The sequence below is a fragment of the Serinus canaria genome, chromosome 5, assembly GCF_022539315.1.
Source record: "Serinus canaria isolate serCan28SL12 chromosome 5, serCan2020, whole genome shotgun sequence".
NCBI lineage: Eukaryota > Metazoa > Chordata > Aves > Passeriformes > Fringillidae > Serinus > Serinus canaria.
This window is the reverse complement of record NC_066319.1, coordinates 58,043,362-58,063,025: the sequence shown is the minus strand read 5'-3', so window position 1 is coordinate 58,063,025 and position 19,664 is coordinate 58,043,362. Positions and strand designations below refer to the sequence as shown.

At 43.3% G+C, this 19,664-nt stretch overlaps 2 protein-coding genes across 2 annotated transcripts in view; one reads left to right on the top strand and one right to left on the bottom strand.

The window, feature by feature from the left end:
- EXOC5 (exocyst complex component 5) overlaps positions 1-6,796 on the bottom strand; it is a 28,185-nt gene extending 21,389 nt beyond the window's left edge. The window contains exons 1-2 of the mRNA XM_030240264.2: positions 6,629-6,796; positions 1,994-2,085 (exon numbers count right to left, since the gene is read on the bottom strand). Of these exons, the coding sequence (XP_030096124.1) occupies positions 1,994-2,085; positions 6,629-6,655 (119 nt within the window). The 5' untranslated portion in view covers positions 6,656-6,796. The remainder of the gene's footprint in view (positions 1-1,993; positions 2,086-6,628) is intronic.
- A 36-nt stretch (positions 6,797-6,832) lies between these two features.
- Positions 6,833-16,407, top strand: AP5M1 (adaptor related protein complex 5 subunit mu 1). Its single transcript, XM_009102304.4, has 8 exons — positions 6,833-6,954; positions 11,325-11,970; positions 13,262-13,489; positions 13,924-14,063; positions 14,777-14,862; positions 14,963-15,078; positions 15,320-15,416; positions 16,237-16,407. The coding sequence occupies exons 1-8, from the start codon at positions 6,887-6,889 to the stop codon at positions 16,317-16,319; spliced, it is 1,464 nt and encodes a 487-aa protein (XP_009100552.1). The 5' UTR covers positions 6,833-6,886; the 3' UTR covers positions 16,320-16,407.
- Positions 16,408-19,664: the final 3,257 nt, after the last annotated feature.

Here is a 19,664-nt window from a genome sequence, read left to right as displayed (position 1 = left end):
TGTACCATTCTATGACAACACAAAAACTCTGTGCAAAGGAAAGAGGAACACCAAAATATCAATCCCTCAAGAACGTGGCTCTACCACAGATACAGAAATCCCTACATCCCCATCTTCCCTAAATAAGTCTCATATGGAAAAAGAAACCTGAGGCCACTACATTCCTTCAGTGTAAGGGATACAACAGATAAATATTCTCTACTCTACATGTTTCTGTAAAGTTGGCAATCAGCATTACAATGAGTAATTATTAATAAGTAACTGATAGAGCCATAATTTCATAATGTTGTTCTGACTGACTTCACTTCTTCCTATACCCATTTTAGAGGGTTTTTCTGCCCTTTCCCATCATTAACCTTTCTTTCAGGCTCACATTTTACTCTTCCCAATCATCTGAATGCATTCTTGAATTCCCTCTGTTCTTTTCATTCTATTCTCAACATCTCTCTCTTTCTCATTCCTGTTTTTGTTCATTCTGTCCCATTTCTGCCATATTTTCTGCTCTTACTTTTCTAAATATGCCAGTCACTGGTCAAGGAATGGATTACTCCCAGATCCTCCACAGCCATAAAACTCATGCTAAGAACTGAAAACATCTGAAACATTTCAGAACTCTGCTGTCCAGGTTTAATGTCAAAAGAGGCTTTTAGCCCAGTCAGTTACTTGAGGGCACAGCTTCTTAAAGAAAACTGAACTGAGGCAGATGTTGGTGACTCCTCTCCTTCACTCCCTGCTTGCCAGAAGCCCAAGAGCAATCTGCACATTGCAGCGGATTTCACAGAACCCAACAAGGAACACATCTAAGTTTACAGAAGTATATTGAAAATCAAATTTAAACAACAGTGACACAAAGCATTCTTTCTAACAAAAGCCTAGAGAAATTCAGGCAGTCTCTATTAATTTTAACAAACTGATTCAGGCTGGGGTTTGTTTTTTAAACAGGTCTTGTGTCAACTCAGCACTTATTCAGCAGCACTGTTCAATATATTGAGAAAGGAAAGAAGAAGACGCAGATGCTGCTCAGGTTTTCAGAAGAGAAATAAAGACTCCAATATTCTTTCTAGCAGAAAACAGAAAAGAAAAAAAAATAGACACCATAAGATGTTACTTTTCCAATATTAATTTTGGCCCCCTGCCCAGTACTAGAAGATGCCACAAGAAAAATATTTACTGTTGCAGGTTTGTCTGCTTGTCCTGAAAAATATGGAAGTGCCTCCCAGAAGTTCACAGAAGCAAACCAGCAGAAATACAGAAAATCTGTTAAACTGAGTAGGAATTTGTGCAAATCATGAACTACCCTAATGTATATACTGGGCACAAGCACAGAGAAAGAGCTCCAGGGAATAATGTTGTGTATTTCTTCCTGCTTCCATCACCCCTAAAGCTCTGCATAGGATACAGGCCTCAGACTGAATGTCAAGAGTTCAGCATTTCGCTAGAAATTCAACAATATCCTTTTTCTTCTCAGATGCCTCCAAAGAGGCAGAGTGCTCCAGAAGAAATGTCCTTTGACTGTGTCAGGTTAATTTGCTGACATTTTAGTAAGTCAGATTAGTTTATCCTGAGATCTCATCCCTAGAGCTGCCTCTCTTGCTGTTCTACCTTTTTGTGCCTTTTATTTGCAAACTACTGTGTCTTAAAACAAGGCAGCTCAGGAAACTAAAGTAAGAAACTCATTAAATGGGCTTAACTATCATAGCAGTGAAGCTTCATAATATGCTGTATCCAGCAACTGTCTGACAAGCACAAACAATATCAATCCTCCTTCATTCAAAAGGTCTCAATCAGAAAGTGACTTTCCTTACTTGTTACTAAATAATTAGTTCTGAATAATTGGCTCATGGTCACAATTGTTAGCAATTCTCCCACATGAAAACCTCCTTGGACACACAGCACCAGGCTTGTGTGGAATAAATATCTTGAATATATATGGAATAAAACAGAACAATCAGAGATACATCCACTTTGACCATTGTGCAATTTGATTTTTTACCTTTTGGGATCGAAAGCTTCTCCACCTCTGGAACCTCCCCCAGGTGTTCTCCATGCCAGTCGTTCAATGTATTCATCTGCCACAAAAGGCTCCTGACCACAGAAGAAAAACCCTTTACAATGTGCCACAGCAGGCTGTTCCTTCAGCAGGTGCTCACACCTCATTTTGAAAGTGTTTAGAAGCTTTACTAAAATCAAAAGTACAGTGTTGGCAATTACTCCATCACCTCTTGGGCTTACATATTTATTGTTGAGAACACAGCTTTTAATATGATGAGTTGGAACATCAAGTTTAGATATTATCACACTGCTTGCAAACAATGTGCTGCAGGTCTGTGAAGAGCTGGCTCTAAATGACATTATTTGCAGCTGAGTTTGTGGCTTGTCATTCCAAAGTGAGCCCTGCAGCTGATTTGAGAGGTTACACCATCCTGAGCAAAACATCAGCAAAACACATCAGATAATTCATCTGCCTACAAAAATTATGTGGCAAAATAAGGGTTTTTTACAATTGTTCAACTCTGTCACACCATGGCATCACACAGAGAACTGACCAAAAAACCCAGCATGAGATGGCACTGCATGCAAACCAAGTGCAACTGCAGAAACAGAGCAGATAAAAATGAGGAAAAAAAGCATAAAAACAGAAGATGAATTTGATTTCCACAAGTAGAAAAAACAGGGTATGAGTGATACTAAAACTCAAGGTTACACAAGTTTCTTCCATAATATTTGCTGGTTCTTCCATAAAAACACCACTCAAGGGTAAAGAGCTAAGATCATTTCTCCACCTTACAACATCTTCTGAAGGCAGAGGCCTCATTTATAAACCCAAGACCTTCAATTTTAGCTGGCCTAATACTTACACCAGCTCAAACATTTCATCACATAGTTAATAGTAAATTACTCTAAACACAGTCCAATTTCTATCATTAATAAAAATATTATTTATCACTTCAGCAGCAGTGATTAGGTGCTAACATCAGCACTTCTAAGACCAGTAAGAAAAGTATTCTCACAATCACCAGGATTTTATAGAAAGCTTTTGAATTATAAGCAGCAACAGTTCTAAAAGAGTTAAACAACTCAAAACATAGCTGGGAGTGGCACTGGCTAATAGGAGCACTTGATGAAACAACTGAATATGCCACCACTGCTTTTGGTAAAACTTGGTTGAAAAAAAATGAAAATACTAAAAAATAAACAGATCTCAACAGGTATTACATTGGTTACTGTATCAATATGTCTGAAACTTTGTGACAAGGAATAATGAGAGGAAAAACAGCATGACAGAGTTAGTTTTGAAAGTAAAACCAAAGGTTGAAAAGCAAATATTGCCTGTTCAAGGTCTGTCTCCTCAGAAACAAGTTATCCTCATCCACCTCAGAAACAAATTATGCCCTAACCAGTCAGGCCCAGCCTCTAACCAGGAAGATAAAAGGTTTTTAAATATACTTTGTTACACTCTGAATCCTGACAGACATGGCAGAAATTTTATCACTCAGCAACTCCTCCTGCACAGACTGACTCAAGTAACTGTGTTGGGCTCAGCCTCCTTGGCTAAACTTCAAAAATAACTGGTTGATACCATATAAAAACAATTTCCCTACAAGTCACTCATCTCTTTAACCAAGTCCTTCCTGATACACAAGGTGAAGTTTCCTTCACAAGAATCCTTTTCATCAAAAGCCACAATGCCATGTTTTCATGCCAAGTGTAAATTCCCTCCTTATGCCACCTTGGTATCTCAAAGTTTGGAACGCTTTTGTAATTTAATTATAGGTGAAATGAATCATTCAGTGCAGTAACATTCCCTTCAGGGGAGGCCTCCAGCTTCCCAATTACCTCAGGGCTCCTTGAAGGACTCCTCCTTGATATGAAAATCCACATTTTTTTCTTCTGAAGATCCTGTAATTCAGCTGAGGCACCACTCTGGTTACAAGGATACTAAAGCCAAGTATGGAAGAACCCTGAATAAAGGATTTACTGACACTCTGTGTGTGCAGATAACATTTTCTCCATTTCTCTCTTCTAAAAGATAATTCACCTACATACACATAATGACTTTGAATATTTTTTCATTTTTATAAAACATTTACAAAGTTTTTCTGCAAGCCTCTTCTCCTAAGGAAATCTGATTTAGATGCCTCAGAAGCCCAAAAACTATTTTAATGCCCATATTTCTCCATCCATTATGCCTCTATACACCTCTAAATATTCCTTGTGTGCACCTGTACACAGACCCTGCAGCTCCCTTCCTGGACAATACCTGTTTTTCCAAGAACACTTACACAGGAGACCTGTCCTTCAGTTTTTTACTCATATAAACACCGTTCTATATTATTTGAGAACTGCTAACTGCAGTGGATATTATGTACAGGATATTGATCAACAGAGAAATAAAATTAGTTTTTTTCTTCCAATTTTCCACAGAGGGTGTGCTAAAAATAATCTGCTTGATTTATATAGAATAAATGAAGATCAACAGTGTCTTTCTAAGACACGATTTTCCAGGTTCCACTGCAGATCCAAAAGTTTTTACTTTAGTTTGTACCTTCCATACACATTTGCTGTTTTAAATGCTATCTTGATAACAGGGTTACTCATAGCTGACAGCCTAGCTCCTATTTTAAGTCTCCTATCCTGTTCTGCAGAAATTGCTGAAAATCAGCTATTACAAATGTCATTTGCAAGTCCTTTGCCTGTTATCAGATGAGCCCCAACAGTCAATTTCTTCAGCTTTGAACTTCCCTCTGGCTCCAGATGAATTAACGTGATCCCATCCATTCAGCCAATACTCCTGATTTAATAAGAGATATGCCTGAAGTGGGTCATAACCTGGTTTGATCTGGTGTTTACAAATGAAACTACACTGGACACAGCCAGATTAAAAACCAGTTTAGAAGTATCCACTGCTAAATTATGCTTTAAATTACATGAGGGAGAATTCAGTCCGTGTTGTGCACATTTTCAGCACAGATCCTGCTACACAATATCCCATATCTGTACTGAAATTTACTTAAAGCACACACTCATGAAAATATGGTAATCAAATTCCAACCCCAGCAGACAACTTAAGGCTAATCCCATAACAAACACATTTTTACGTTCTTATATAAGGCAGAAATTTCAAACTGACCAAGAAAGCAACATTAAATTAGTGGACATTAACAAAAACTCTCTTGCCTTTGGAGTGAAAGAGAAGTGAAAGCAGGAGAGACAGAAATACTGGATTCCATGCTGGAAAACCATAATTCCTAGCCCCAAACTTCAGGCAAAAGTCTCACCTAATTTGCAATTTCATCTTTATTGCAAAATGGAAAAAGTTGTGAAAGCACAGTTTTCTTTCCATATCCAAATTACCTCACACTCAACACCCCACAAAGAACGGAATGGCACTGTCATCATGTTGAGAAATCAAGGGGCTCCTAGAATGGTGCAGGGAGGGTACAAAACCTGGCATCCAACTACAGGAACACAGTATTTTAGTCCTGCTATTTTTTAAAGCTATGCAAACCAAAAGATGTGAGTCATAACACTCATGTGCCATCACAATGATTCATAAATTCAAATGCACACAATGCATTTACATAAACCCCAGATATATGATCTTCCAGAGAAACAGGAAGACTCTTTCCTGAAGGCTGGGCAAAGTGAGTCCCAGTGACAACCCACCAGAAGAACAACCGGCTCTTGAGTGACTTGGAGAGCAAATACAGCACACCTGGGGATGTCACCATGTCCCTGTGAAGAGGAAGTGGGGACACCACACACTTTCTGTTTATCAAAGGTCACATCATGAGAGCTCACGGTCCAGGCCAGAAGCTGAAGCCACAGAATCACAAAAGGGTTTGGGTTGCAGGAGATCTCAAAGACTATCTCGTTCCAACCCCCTGCCATGGATAGGGACACGTTCCACTATCCCAGGCTGCTCCAAGCCCCGTCCAACCTGGCCTTGGGCACTGCCAGGGACGGGACAGCCACAGCTTTGCTGTGCCAGGGCTTCACCACCCTCACAGTCGAGAGGGTGATATCATTCTTCCTAATATCTAGCCTAAACCTGCTCTCTTTCAGTTAGAAGCCATTCCCCCTGTCCTGTCACTACACATTCCTGTAAAAAGTCCCCCCTCCATCTTTCTTGCAGGCTCTCTTCAGGATGGAGATGATCCTCGTACGTCTTTTCCAACTTAGGGCATTCTGTAATTCCACGGGAAGAATCTGACAGACGCCTGCTATTCCTGCCCTGCTCCTGCGTGGCCTTGGCTGAGCCATTCCCCTTCCGTGCCCCGCTTCCACCGCGGGTAAAGGGAGGGCCAAGTCATTTCTTTATTCCACCCCAGACCCACTGACAGCACCGCGCCGGGGTCAGACGAGGGGGTGCCTTCGGCAGAAGGAGCGCAGGGCCGGGCCTGGCGTGGCCCTGTCCCCCGCCCGCTGCCAGCACCGGGAGCCGCCCGGGAGGGAGGCCCTGCAGCGGGGCAAGGCGGGCACCGCACCCCGCGGGGCGGCACCGGGGCTCCGCCGCTTCCCCAGCCCCACACACCGCCCGCCCTTCCCCAGCGAGAGGCCGCCGCATCCCCTCAGCCAGCCCAGCCGGCCCGGCCAGCGCCACCCGACCCGCGGGGCCCGCACCCACCTCGAAGAGCTCGGCCGTGGTGGCCATGGCCGCAGGGAGAGAGGGAAGGAAGGCGGCAGCCCCTCAGCGACCCTTCGCCGCCGCCGCCCCGCCGCTGCCGCCCATTGTGTCCCCCGCCCCGGCAGCAGCAGCGGCGGCCGCGGCGCCGCCTCCGCCCGCCGGAAATGGGGCTGCGCCGGGCGGTCACGGCGCGGCCGCGGCTCCTCCCCGGCCGCCATCGGCACCGGCGGCATCACCGGCACTGTCGCCACCGTCGGCATGGCCCTGCGGGCGTTGTGGCTCCTTAGGCACGACCCCGCGGCCGGCGGCACTGTGCTCTTCTCCAGGTAGCGACGGTACCGGGGAGGGGCGCGGGCACAGCGGGCTGGGCAGGTCCGAGGGTCGGGCTGGGTGCCCTAGGGAGTCCTGGTGATCTAGAAGGGATCCAGGTGCTCTGGAGGGACCGGGTGCTCTTGTGGGGAGCGGATGCTCTTGAGGGTCCGGGTGCTGTGGAGGGAACCGGGCGCCCTGCGGAGGGCTGATGCCCTCAGGAGGCGCGGATGTTTCTGAGGGGGCCCGGGTGCTCTGGGGGTCTGGGTGTCCTGGTGGAAATCCTGGTGTTCTGGGAGGATCGGGTGCTCTGGGGGACACTGCTGCCCTGTGGGGTGGATGCAAAAACACCCAGACCATCTGATACTGAAGAAATGCCTCGTCTTGTCCCAGCGCCGCTGGATGCTGTGCGTTTCTGACTCTGATTTCCCAAAGTTCAGAATCAGGGTCATGTAATATGCTCTTAACTAAATATGGCAGCTTTTTCACAGCTTCTGCATTTTGCACGTGAGTTTCCTTGCTCTGTTCCTCTTTCTTTTTTGCCACTGTAAACATTTTGCCCGGCTCTTCTCCTTCCTAACATGGTGAAGGACAAGGCAGCGGTTGTGAAATACTGTCAGATTAACATAATGGGCAAAATAGAAAGCAAATATTATTGCTTGTATTTTACTTATATTCTCTTCATGTGGCTCTGTAGCTGTACATAAAATAGAGTATTTTCAGACAGAAATTCAGCTTTCCATTTGATATTAATTTTTTGCATATAAATACATTTTTTAAAAGTTATTTCAGGACTTTTAAGCTATTGAACACTAAAGAGTCCTCCAAAGGAACAGTTTTTATTCAGAATTCTTGCAGGTATAAAGGAGGACTTTGGGCTAGGCAGGTTACTTTTGTTGGGCTGGTAAGATTTGTTACCCTTTTTTTTTCTTCTGTGACTTCAGAGAAATCCAGACAATGAGAAGAAAAATAAATGGGGCTAGAGAAAGTCTGTGGGGAAAAAAAAACAAAGACCTGGATAAAGTGACCTACAGTCCTAGTCTGAATTCAGTAAAACCAAAGACCTAGGAGTAAAAGAAAAAAACAAGAAAAGTGTAAGTAGACTATCTTCCATCTTCAGGTGCAGACAGATCTCTCCATTGGACACTCCTCTGATTGTTTTAGGATTAGTATTATGGTCCTTGTATTACCTACAGGACTAGAGATGAGGCCTCCCCTCTACAAACACAGATAAAGAGAAAGCCTTGTCCCCAAAACCTCGGAGAGTGTAATCACCAGGGAGCAGGGGGGGCTGGTGACAGCGGTGTCTGAAGTGACTTGTCACACAGTGAGCGCCAGAGACAAGGAGTAGCACTCCTTTGAAAAGGGCAAACTATCCTTGATGCTTCAAGTGATTTCCAGACTTAGATCTTTCAAGTTCCCAGAGGAAATAATAGGGCTGTGGAAGCCCCAAGTTTATCCTCCTAACTGACCTTAAATTCAACAAAGCACACAGACAATATAAAGAATGCCTGGATCACATGGAAACTGTTGGTTTCAGGACTTAGGCACTCAGCTGGAGATACGTGAGCCCTGATCTTTGACCTCAGGGAAGACATCAGGGACATCAAAGCATTTATTTCCCCCTCCCCTTTTTTTTTTTTTTTTGAGCTGATCATAACTTAATTCAGGCAATAAGGATGGTCTCTCTCTTGAGTCACCGAAGCTCATTCATCCCTGGAAACTTTCATCTCTTTTTTTGAAGTTTGCATCACTTTCTAGAAGGGAATAGTGTAAAACTGGGATCTGAGGGGCTAACGACCTAATGACTCAGCTGGTAAAATTCAGTGGGAGGAGGAGGCTGCTGTTGTATGGGGACAGCTTCAGCAAATGGAGCAGAGAGACTGAGACTTGACTAAGACAAAACCAGACTGAAATATCTCCTCTTCCCATGTTTTGGAAATGTTGGCCAAAAATAAGAGCTGCTCACCAAGGTTACACATAGCTTCTTATCAACACCCTGGCTGTGCAAAGCCTCATAAATTTTAGAGCTGTAAACCCTCTTTGTTTCTTTGATCTTCAGAGTAAAATGTGAGACCACAGGGAAGTGTTTTGCTCTCATCTGTATCCTGTTTACAAGTTTTGTAGCTCTGGCTTTGCTCTATGTTTGCTTTTCCCTCACAAAAAAAAAAAAAAAAAAAAAAAAAAAAAAAAAAAACCAAAAGCCCTTGATGCCTGATTAGGAATCAAAAAAAAAAAAAAAAAGAAAGCACAGTCACTGAAAATAAGCCTGAGGAAGTGTAGCTGCCTCCAGCTACTCATTTAAGAGAAGATGTAGGTGGGACTTAGAGGCCACAGGATAAGATCCATGGAAGTGCTCAGGAGCAGGAGGGAAGTGCTGCAGATGGAGGTCATAGATATAACAAAGTCCCACACTGCTGGGGTTGCAAGTTCCATGGCAATTTAGGAAGCAGGCTGTCAATGTGTCCTTAAAAAGATGTAAAAAAAGGACACCACATGAGGGCCTTTATATATCTGTGCATTTTTTTCTCCCATGTTGGTGTACAAGCATGGCTCTGAGTGCAAACAAACATCTGAGAACATCTGCTACAAGATGATCCATAAAGTGATTTAATTTTGTGTGTGTGACCTGTGAGGGGCACTTGGAGGGTCTGTGGATAACTGCTGAGGGAATCCACAAAAGAGAATGTAGGAAAGCCTGACTGTCAGCAAACTTCATGCCAGAGACACTCAGGGGAGTCTGCAGTTCCAAACCAGTGCAAAACCAGTGCATTCATGGAAGTAATACTTTTTTCTTTTCTCATCTGTTTATTAAAAGACAACTCCTCAGTTCCTCTTGATGGATGATTTAGGTTACCTTGAAAAGAAATTAATCCTACTCCCCTTTAAAAAACAATACTGCTGCAGGACAAAAAAATCCCAGACAGAGTTTTAAACAGTTAATATGATATTCCTCAAATATTATCTCTAGAAAAATTTGAAATTAAGTATATGTATTGGTACAACATAGCAATTCTAAATTGTACAAAACCTCTGTCCGTGACATTATCATTACATCTTAAATACTTGATAAAATGAAATGATGAAAAAGTCATAAAAGCTTTAAGTCATATATATTGCAGGTATATATTGCACACATGTGCAGTGTGGAATTATTATATTGTTATAGCAGCAAAACTGTAGCTCTAGTATCCTCTATCTAGGCAAAAAGCTGTTGTATTTGCATTTTATTACATAGAACATCCATTTTCTTAAATATCTGAGAACTTGTCTTCAGTGTGATCTCACCTTTTAGAAATATTTTGAAGTTCTGCACTGGTGGGAGTCATTCCTTAGTGTCATACAAAAATCCTGTTTTGTGTAACAGCCAGCATAGATGGACAGATTCACATTTTATTTTAAAAAATAGGTATTTACTCATGTAATGTACTTACTCAAAGTTTGGACTTGCTAGAAAGACTCCTAATTACTCATGGAATGGTTTTATTAACCGTGATTTGTGTTCTGATCCCACCATTGCTTCTGTCAAGTTGCTGCAAGCTTCCGTGTACACGAAGTTATTTTGGGCCCAGCAGGTTTTGGGGAGTTGTTTGAACAATGAAGAGAAACCCAATCTCAGTCATCCCAAGATTTTCATAATGCTTCTGCAGCCAGAAGAGCGCTTGGGTGGTTCTGCCCCTGGAAGCTCTGGTTTGGGATGATATTTTGAGTGGCACAAAGGCACCTTATGGGTTTTGCCCCTCTTTGGGTCCCACAGGGGGCTCCCCTGATGGGGGAAACACTCCTGTGACAGTTCTGTGCCAGGACAGAGAGATGCACAGGACTTTTTCAGTCTTCAGCTTGTTGTTTATTGTTATCTTATCAACATTTCTGGCACGCTGTCTACACCAGACTTAGTGCACAGGAAAGCACTGCAAAATGGCTACAGATGTACAGTTTCAAGGTCTTTTAAAGTTGTTTCATCCAATTAACTCTTAAAATGTACTTTATTTCCACCTTTCTACCAATAACTCGTCCTTTGTCCACTTAAACTTTTAACTCTGGCTTTCCTCACCCGATCATCCTGTGCCACCAACACTGCAGAAAATGGAGTAGATGAAGAAGAAGCATCCCAAGACAACGCCTGAAATCCTCCATCTTGCTTCCTATCTCCTTCCATACTAAAAAACCCAAAACCTAAATTTCTCACTCTGTGACAAACTACACTATTCTCTATTATCTATCTTACACTCTAGTAGATTCTAATCTATCCTGAAGTCTTGGAAGCCCTCTCCATGGGCAAAGATTAAAGGCAGTGCTTCTCTGGGAGTCAGGACCCCTCAGAGCAGACAGAGGAATATTCCCTGTGCCCTGGGTTCCAACAGCCACTCCGCTTCCCTCCCTGCAGGCGCTACCCCACGGTGGAGCTGCGCGCCGAGACCTTCAATGGCTCCACGCACGTCCCCATCCCCTCGGACAGCGCCTTCCTCAAGGCTCTGCTCTTGGAGCTGAGGCTGGTGGACGAGCACCTTTTCGTGGAGCAGCGGGACACCTGCACCAGGATCAACCACTCCTGCGTGCATTCCGTGTCCACGGCCGCGGGCGAGCTCTGGCCCGTGCTGGCCTTCCACAAGAGCGGCCTCATCTACGCCTGTGTGCCGCTGGTGGAGGGGGGCCTGGAGCCACGGCCACCCCTCCTCACCGTCAGGGGGCTCTCCCAGGGACTGGCTCTCTTGCTGGGCATCATGGACTACGTCTCTCCCAGCCGGAAAAATGAGGCTGAGCTGAGCACCAAGGTCGGGCAGCTGCGAACTCTGCTGATCCAGGCCTGTCCCCTGGGCACCCCCCTGAACACCAACATCCGCAGCCTGAACAGCTCCTTCGAGGACATCCAGGAGATGCCTGTGGATAAGGAGCAGCCAGCCTGGAGATCCAGCACCTACAAGGGCAAACCCCAGGTCAACGTCTGCATCACTGAGAAGGTCAAGTGTATGCAGTATGACCAGAGGGATGTTCTGGACACGTGGCAAGTTTATGGAGCTGTGAACTGCAAGGTGAGAGTGTTTGATGTGCAAAGTAAATACTCATTTGATGTAAAATGATGTATTGAGTTGAAAAATTTCCTGATTTTTGTTGTCTGAGTCACATTCAGGAGTTACTGGTACCTTTGACTGCTTGGCCACACTGCCCTTACTTTAAATGAAGCACTGAAATGCCTAAATTAGACAAAATATAACCAGGCTGAGATGTCTAAATGTCTTCTACAAGTGTCTTTACATGAGCATTTTTAATTATATTTCCTGCCAAATTAAAGTTTAATCTTCTGTCCTTCCTTATTCCACTACAACATTTTGATCCCACAGATGCTGGTGTTTCATGACATAGGAACAGTTGATAAAGAACCTGGTGAAAGAAACTGGTTGTATAATTATTCTGGATGGTTTGTATGTGGTTTTCATTGTAGCATCCCAGAATGGTTTGGGTTGGAAGGTACCTTAAAGATCATCTCATTCCAACCCCCTGCCACAGGCAGGGACACTTTCCACTAGACCAGGTTGCTCCAAATCCTGTCCAGCCAGGCCTTGGACACTTCCAAGGATGGGCTTCCCTGGACATTCTTTAAAATTAAAATATCTCATTGTTTGATATTACAAATTTGGGGCTATTTACTCAATGCATCCATAATAATTATGAAAGATATTAAAATTTGTAACTATAATTTGGACTGTCATTCATTCTTTGTTTTGAATTATGCTTAGGAAGCACACAATATTATCTTGGCACACTGTACTTGGAACTGTCAGTGTTTTACAAGAAGAGAGACCTGCTAATAAAGTGGGAATTTAATTATTTGCATGCAGTGAGAATCTCATCTCCAAAGGAGGCCAACCTAAATGCTGCACTTCCAAAGGCTGGGTCATTTCCCACCTGCCATGCTGGTAGGGATTGTGTGGATGAGCAGCTTCCTGCTCTCAGAGGGACAATTCCCAGGTCATTTTGCAGGGTGGCTGGATGTTCTTATGCAAGAAGAAAGCCCAGGTGTGATTGTGGCCTGCTGGGGATGAGACAAGGGACACTCTCCTGCGACAGAGCTGGCATGGGACCACAGAGGCCATTCAGAATCCATTAAGTAGATGTTGTGAAAACAACCTAATTAATTAAATTGTCAGTAAGTGTGTGAGGCCGATGTCTTAGTACTGGTGGTTAGTATTAATGATCAAAGCCAACTGAAAATTGGTAGGGATTTGATTTCTTTTTAATGCTAAAAATGTGGTTTATTTTTGAACATCTCGTTGTGACTCTAGTCAGGTATTTTAGAATAATGTCTTGACTTCCTTTGCCAAGTGTGACATCGAGGGATCTGCACCAAACGTCATCCTCAGCCTGACGCTGCCGACAAACGCGCCCCCACTCCAGGACATCGTGGTCCATCACTGTGTCACCTCCGTGGACCCTGCCATGCTCCTGTCCACCAGTGCTGAGCCCCTGCATGACTCTGTGTACAATGGACCCTACAAATTCCCTTTCATTCCTCCTTCAGATTCCTTTGACCTGTGTTACTACACTTCCCAGGTAACAGCACACTCCCAACTAACATTTCTGTTAGTGTTCAAACAGAAATGAAAATACCTGTGTGGGCATCAGCCCACACGGGCATGCTGGAGTGAGAGTCCAATACAGATAATAAAACATTATATAAAATGGTTTTTATGTAATATACTGCTTGGAAGGCACTTAAGGACTTGAGTTGTCTGACTCACCTTCAGGAGTTGTTGGCAATGCTGCTTTTACTTTAAATCAGCCACGTAAATGTTTGAATTAGGGAAGTGATATCCAGGCTGAAATATCAAGTGCATGCCCCCCAAGTCTCTGTTACCACAAGAAGCCTGAAGAGTTTAATTTAGTTTGGGGTCTTTTTTAATGTACTTTATCAATGAACACAGTGTGCAACTGATCTTGTGGTGATGGTGTTAATATATCTTGAGAATGAATATAGTTTTTTCCAGGTTCCTGTTCCACCAATTATGGGATGTTACCAGCTCGTTGAAGAGGGGTCACAGATAAAAATAACAGTTAATTTAAAGCTCCATGAAAGCATAAAGAATTCTTTTGAGTACTGTGAAGCTCGTATACCTTTCTTCAACAGGTAAGAATAAAGAAAGCCCAAATAAATTTCTTCCATTTCTCTGTTATCTTCCTAAAGTGAACTTGTCAGGAGTCAATACAACAGATTATGCTCCCTCAGGGTGCTACCAGTGAACACCAACCTTGGTGAAATGAGGTGGAATACAGAATTATACCAGAATATTTGGTGATATTCCAAACACTTCTTAGTTGCTCATCCTGTTTTCCTGTGGTATCTTCTCACATGAAACACTGCCACAGTCCCCCAGGTGGCTTAAGCTGGAGATCACTTCCAGCCCAGGGTTACCTGTTCTTTAAGACTGCTAATCCTAGCTGCAGATCAGCTTATCAAAAATATAGTTATTTCAAATTAAAACGATAGTTTTCATCTAAGCCTCTCTGACAGCTGCCACGACCGTGCTGCCACCTAATTATCATGAAAATTCAAAGATGGAATGATACAAAGTTGCTGATGCTGATCATAGTGCAGTAAAACACTATCAGTGAGCTAAAACATCAACAGCTCCTTTATGATTACTGGGCTGAGAGCACAGTGATTTCCTCCTGCTCTGTAATTTCTCATAAATTAGCAGTGTGCTCAGATAGGTGTGATTGGTCTGTATGCACATAAATAATGTCTGTCAGCATTTCCTGGCTTTCTGTAACAAAGCAGGCATTTACAAATGCTGATTGATAGTAATTGCAGTGGTTTCATTTCTCCTCTCTCCCATGCAGGGGCCCCATTGCTCAGTTAGAGTACAAAGTTAGTTATGGCCAGCTGGATTTGGCCCGGGAGAAGAGCCTCCTGGTTTGGGTCATTGGTAAGGACCTCCCCCCGTGACTGCCCTTCCATCCCCAGCCCCTTCTCTGCAGCCTGGGCACAGCTGTGGGACATCTAATGGATGCTGTCTCTGCCTTTAGGACAGAAGTTCCCCAAATCTTTGGAGGTTTCCCTGACTGGAACTCTGTCTTTTGGCACCGCGGGCAAAGAGCACCCGACTGATTATGTGTGCACTGGGAACACTGCTTATGTCAAAGTAAGTCACAGGCTCTGGCAAAAGAGGCCTTAGTAGCCAATTTTTATTGTCTTCAATTGAAGATACATTGATTTAAAATCTCACATTCTCAGCATGGATTTTTGTTTTCCTGCCTAGAGGATCTGACATCCTGTCACTTTGGAGTAACCTTGCACACACAGAGCACGTGACACATATTGCCAGGATTTGCACAGCAAGGGTGACAATGTGCCTCTGATTGTGTTTTCCCTCTCTTTTTTAGCTGTATTTTAGGATCCCAGACTTTACACTTACTGGATGTTACGTAGACCAGCATTCTGTTCAGATCTTTGTTCCAGGAAAGCCGAAAATTACTGCATGTGAGTGGCTAAAATTGAATTGAAGTTATGAACTGGGTAACAATGAATAAAATTACATAACTGAAGTTGGACTTTTGTTCTCTGCTTTTGAGTTGGGGTTTTTTGGTGATGTTTAAAGCATCTCTGGAGTAGGGACAGGCCTCTCCCTTTGAAATGAGAGCTCTTACAAAGTCAGCCTCTCTCTGGGGCTCTCTCCCTTCTGCCACATGCTGGTTCCTATGCTATCCATAATGGCAGAACTTTTTTGGAGGACACAGGGAATGATCCTCCCTAATCTGGCCCCTTCTTTAGGACACCTTTATCAGAGACATTTGGGGTGAGTTGGCAGTGCCCAGGTACAGAACTCAGCTCCTGCATGCAAGGTGACACTGCTGCTGTCTGTTGCAACTTCTGCCAGTCATGGTTGCAGAACTCTGTAAATGCCTTTTGAAAAGCATGGTCTACACTGTTAATTTTGTGACAGGTCACACTCAGCCCTAAACTGTAACACAGAAAAAGCAGCATTTTCATGTTTTATATTGAGCATGCCATTTATATTCATTGAACAAAATCCAAGCCATCCACCTGCTTTTGACTTAACCTCTGTTTGAATTTTAAGCTCATGACTGATACATTAGTAAGGGTAATTGAAGCTGAGACTTTAAATGTCTCATTATCAGAAACGATTTTCAAATAATAGTAAGAGTCTTACAGTTTAAAGAGGCCATTATACCTTTTCTGTAAACTGGTAAGGATGGATTAGTAGTCACTTAGATGAAGGAATGTCTGATTGTGAGGCACCCTGTAATGCTTATTTTTCTTGCCTGTTTTTCCCCTTTAGCCCGGGAATTGATTTCTTCTGATTACTACATCTGGAATTCCAAAGCACCAGCACCTATGGTATTCAAACCCTTACTTGACTAATGTACTTGGGGATAATTTTAATATTTAAACATAGCACAGTGTTAATGAGATTTATGTCATGATACAGTAAAATAAATATTCTTCAGCACTTTTGCTTTCTTTGTGTTCTTAAAAAACTCTGTTGATGGAGAATGAGAGATCAGTTGTCTAAAAAACATAAGTTGGGTTTAAATGGTTGAATTCTGGCTGACAGCCTCGAGAGGACAATTTGAAATGTACTTGCTGTGGCTGGTTTTACTTTCCCTTCTAACTTTTACTGGTTCAAAATATGTCCCTGGTGTTACAGGTACAGACATTGAGATCCCCAGTTACTTCTCTGGTTTCCCATTGCAGGATGGGAAAGGTCTCAGCATCCTATTCCTGTCCTGAAGTCACAAGAATCTCATCAAACTCCAGATGCAGAGACAGTTCAAAGCAATTCTGTTATTTTTACAAGATGTGTACAGAATACACACCAGTCAATAATTCACAAGGATTGTCAAGAGGAGGAAAATGGCATGAGCAGCACTTCTGAAAGTGGAGGCAATTTTAATGAAGGAATCTTTTTTGCCTCTGCCAGCAGAAGTGATGAGTTCCCTTGCACCCGAGCCTGTGAGCTGCTTGCTCTGGAAGCAGAGGTGTGAACTGGGTTTTTCAGCTCACAAGCCTGGTTCTGAGGAGGCAAAATCAGCTAAGTTTGCTGGAGGCTCCAGAAACCTTCACTGAGCTTTTTTTCCTGGGAAAGTAGGTGGAAAAAAGTCTCAATTTACAGATGCAAACCTTTAATTTTGAGAATTGCAGGAACACAGGAAATGGACTTTAGGAGTTACCAGGAAATGTGCAGATTCTGAAGGGCTGGTGAGGAGGTACCAGAACCTGGAGAGCAGCACAAAAGCAGAGGATGCTGATTCCTAACAGGGCTGCTCCTACCCTGCCTCATGTTTCACTGTGCTCTCTGGGGTAACTCAGATCAGGGATTGTGCAAGGAGGGAAGTTTTAAGCTATAATCTGAAAAATACTTAGATTGATGGAATATTCTGATGGGTTGGTGGAATGTTCTAGAGGGTGGATTCCTTCTTGTGAGACGCTGTTGAGCTGAAACTGCTGTGCAAACTTAGAGCTGTGCCCTGTTTCACACAGGTGTTGTGTCTCTTTTGTTTAGCAGCAAAGTGAGTTTGTGATTTTGCCCAGGACCCTGCTGGAGTTGTCCACATGCCTGGACACCACAGTGTGAGTGGGGAGAGGAGCTCTCTCTGCTGGAAGGGTTTAGAGCCTGTTCTGGACACCAGGCCACAGGGTTTGGCTTCCACCTACCCATGAGAAAGGTGGGAGCTCTGCTCTGCACATCAGCACTCTGCAGGAATGGCTTTTCTTATTCAAATAGCCCCATAGCAGTGCCATTGCTTCCCAAATTCTGGGAAGCAATGGCACTGCCTAAATTAGTGGCATTTTAGGAGACCCTTTGTACTTAATAGAAGGGGATTCTTCTAAATCCTGATCCCTCTTGCCCATGTCTCTCTCTTGGTTAGGGGAGTTGAGTGCTCAGGAATGGAGGGCTCTGGCTTTGGTAAGCTAAAAATGCCATTGATTTTACAGAAGCTGTGAAAGGAAATTATGAACTGCTTTGTACACACTCTATAGGGCAGGTTTGGGGGGAGGGAGGGGGCAGGTGATGTTTCCTTCCTAGCCCTGAGCAGTTTTTCACAACCTCACATCAGCCATCACCTGTTTAGATTTGTTATCAAGGTTTGCTCTGTAATTGCTGCAGTGCTCTGCTCAGGGACTGCTCAGTAGTGAGAAAAGTGGGGGAAGGAGCCCTGTCTGCCTTTGTAAGAGTGGAGAGATCTCTGGGCAGATGTGAGTGTGCAGCACACCCTGTTCTTTGGGAAGCACCAGGAATGGGGAAGGCAGCAAAACACAGCAGGTAAAGGCACACAGCAACACCCAGCATTGTGCAACCCCATTGTGGGACACCCATGCTGGGGAGAAACCAGAGGGGGAGCATCTCCTGGCCCAAATGAATCCTTCATGCTCATGGATCTTTCCTAAATATTACTGAGGTAGGAGAGTAGTAAACTCAGTTTAGGAAACTCACTAAGTGAGGAGACACTGGGTACAGATAACATGGGAAGAGTCCAAGGAGTTACAAATGACTAAACCTTTCTGTGTTTCTCTGTTCCCTCTGTAGTTGCCCAGATAATTTCACTGTTTCTTTATGTGCTTTGACCACTTGTCTTGTTTCACGAAAGGAGAAAAAGCCCTTCAAACCCTCAATCAGGAAGATCTGATGTAGAGCTCACATGAGCCTGAGGACTTCCAGGGCAGAGCTGGTACCTAATAGAGGTTCTGGTGGGCTCTAAAGGTCATCAAGTTCAGTGGCATTCCTTTAGCTCTTTAATAAAATAAACAAGGTTTTAATACAGCATTTCCTTAAAAATGGGTTAAAGGAAAAAAACCAAAAAAATTTCTTTTGGTATAGAGTGCTGTTTCTTCCAGCAGAGTCTTTGCTGCTTGAAGTGCTTCTATTTATAGTTTTGTCATAGGAATACATTATATGAGATCTTTGTGAAGGTAGCTTTGCACCAAGAATTTCCAAAAGAAATGACCAAAGAGTTCTCCAGACTTTGTATTGTGTTTCAGAGGGCCAGAAGAAAACTAAGATGCAAAGAACTGAAAACAATAAATGTAAGGACTTAAATAATGGGTTGCAAACCTGACAATTCCCTCCCAAAAAAAAAAAAAAAAGCTATGAATATTAAGGAGTTAATATGGAACTCACCTCATTAGTGAAATTAATTTGTTTCTTTTCATTAAGATTTGGAAGTAATGTAAGAAACAGCTATTAAAATTAATTTAAAGCAAGTACACACTGTCAAAGCTTTTGAGGGAGACTGAATATTAGCTGGCAATGAGAATTGATGGAACAGACCTCCAAGAAATTAACATAATGCAAAATCCATGTATAACCCACTAAACAGCAAAAAGGCAGAGGTTTCCAAATCCAGTGGTGTTGGGGAACCCCCATCAAACATGTTTTATTTAACACTTGTGGAAGGTGTGGAGGGAAATGGGGGATTTGCACTGAGGCTGAGAAGCTGCAATTCCTGCTCCTCTCACCACAGAAGGGAATGAGTTCCCCTAACACAGTTCTGAGTTGTCAAATCTGTCACTGATCACTATTCAGTGATTGGATGGTTTTCCAATTTTCTGGAAGCCCTTTCCTCCCCCAAGGTATCTGGTAACAGCTCCAAGATGCTTTATGCCAGTTCCTCAAGAATTTTGGGTTAAATCCTCTTCCTTGAGATAATTTGGAAGTTGTCACTTTTTTCATGTAATTCAGCCCTTCCCACCTCTGCATTTTTTTTG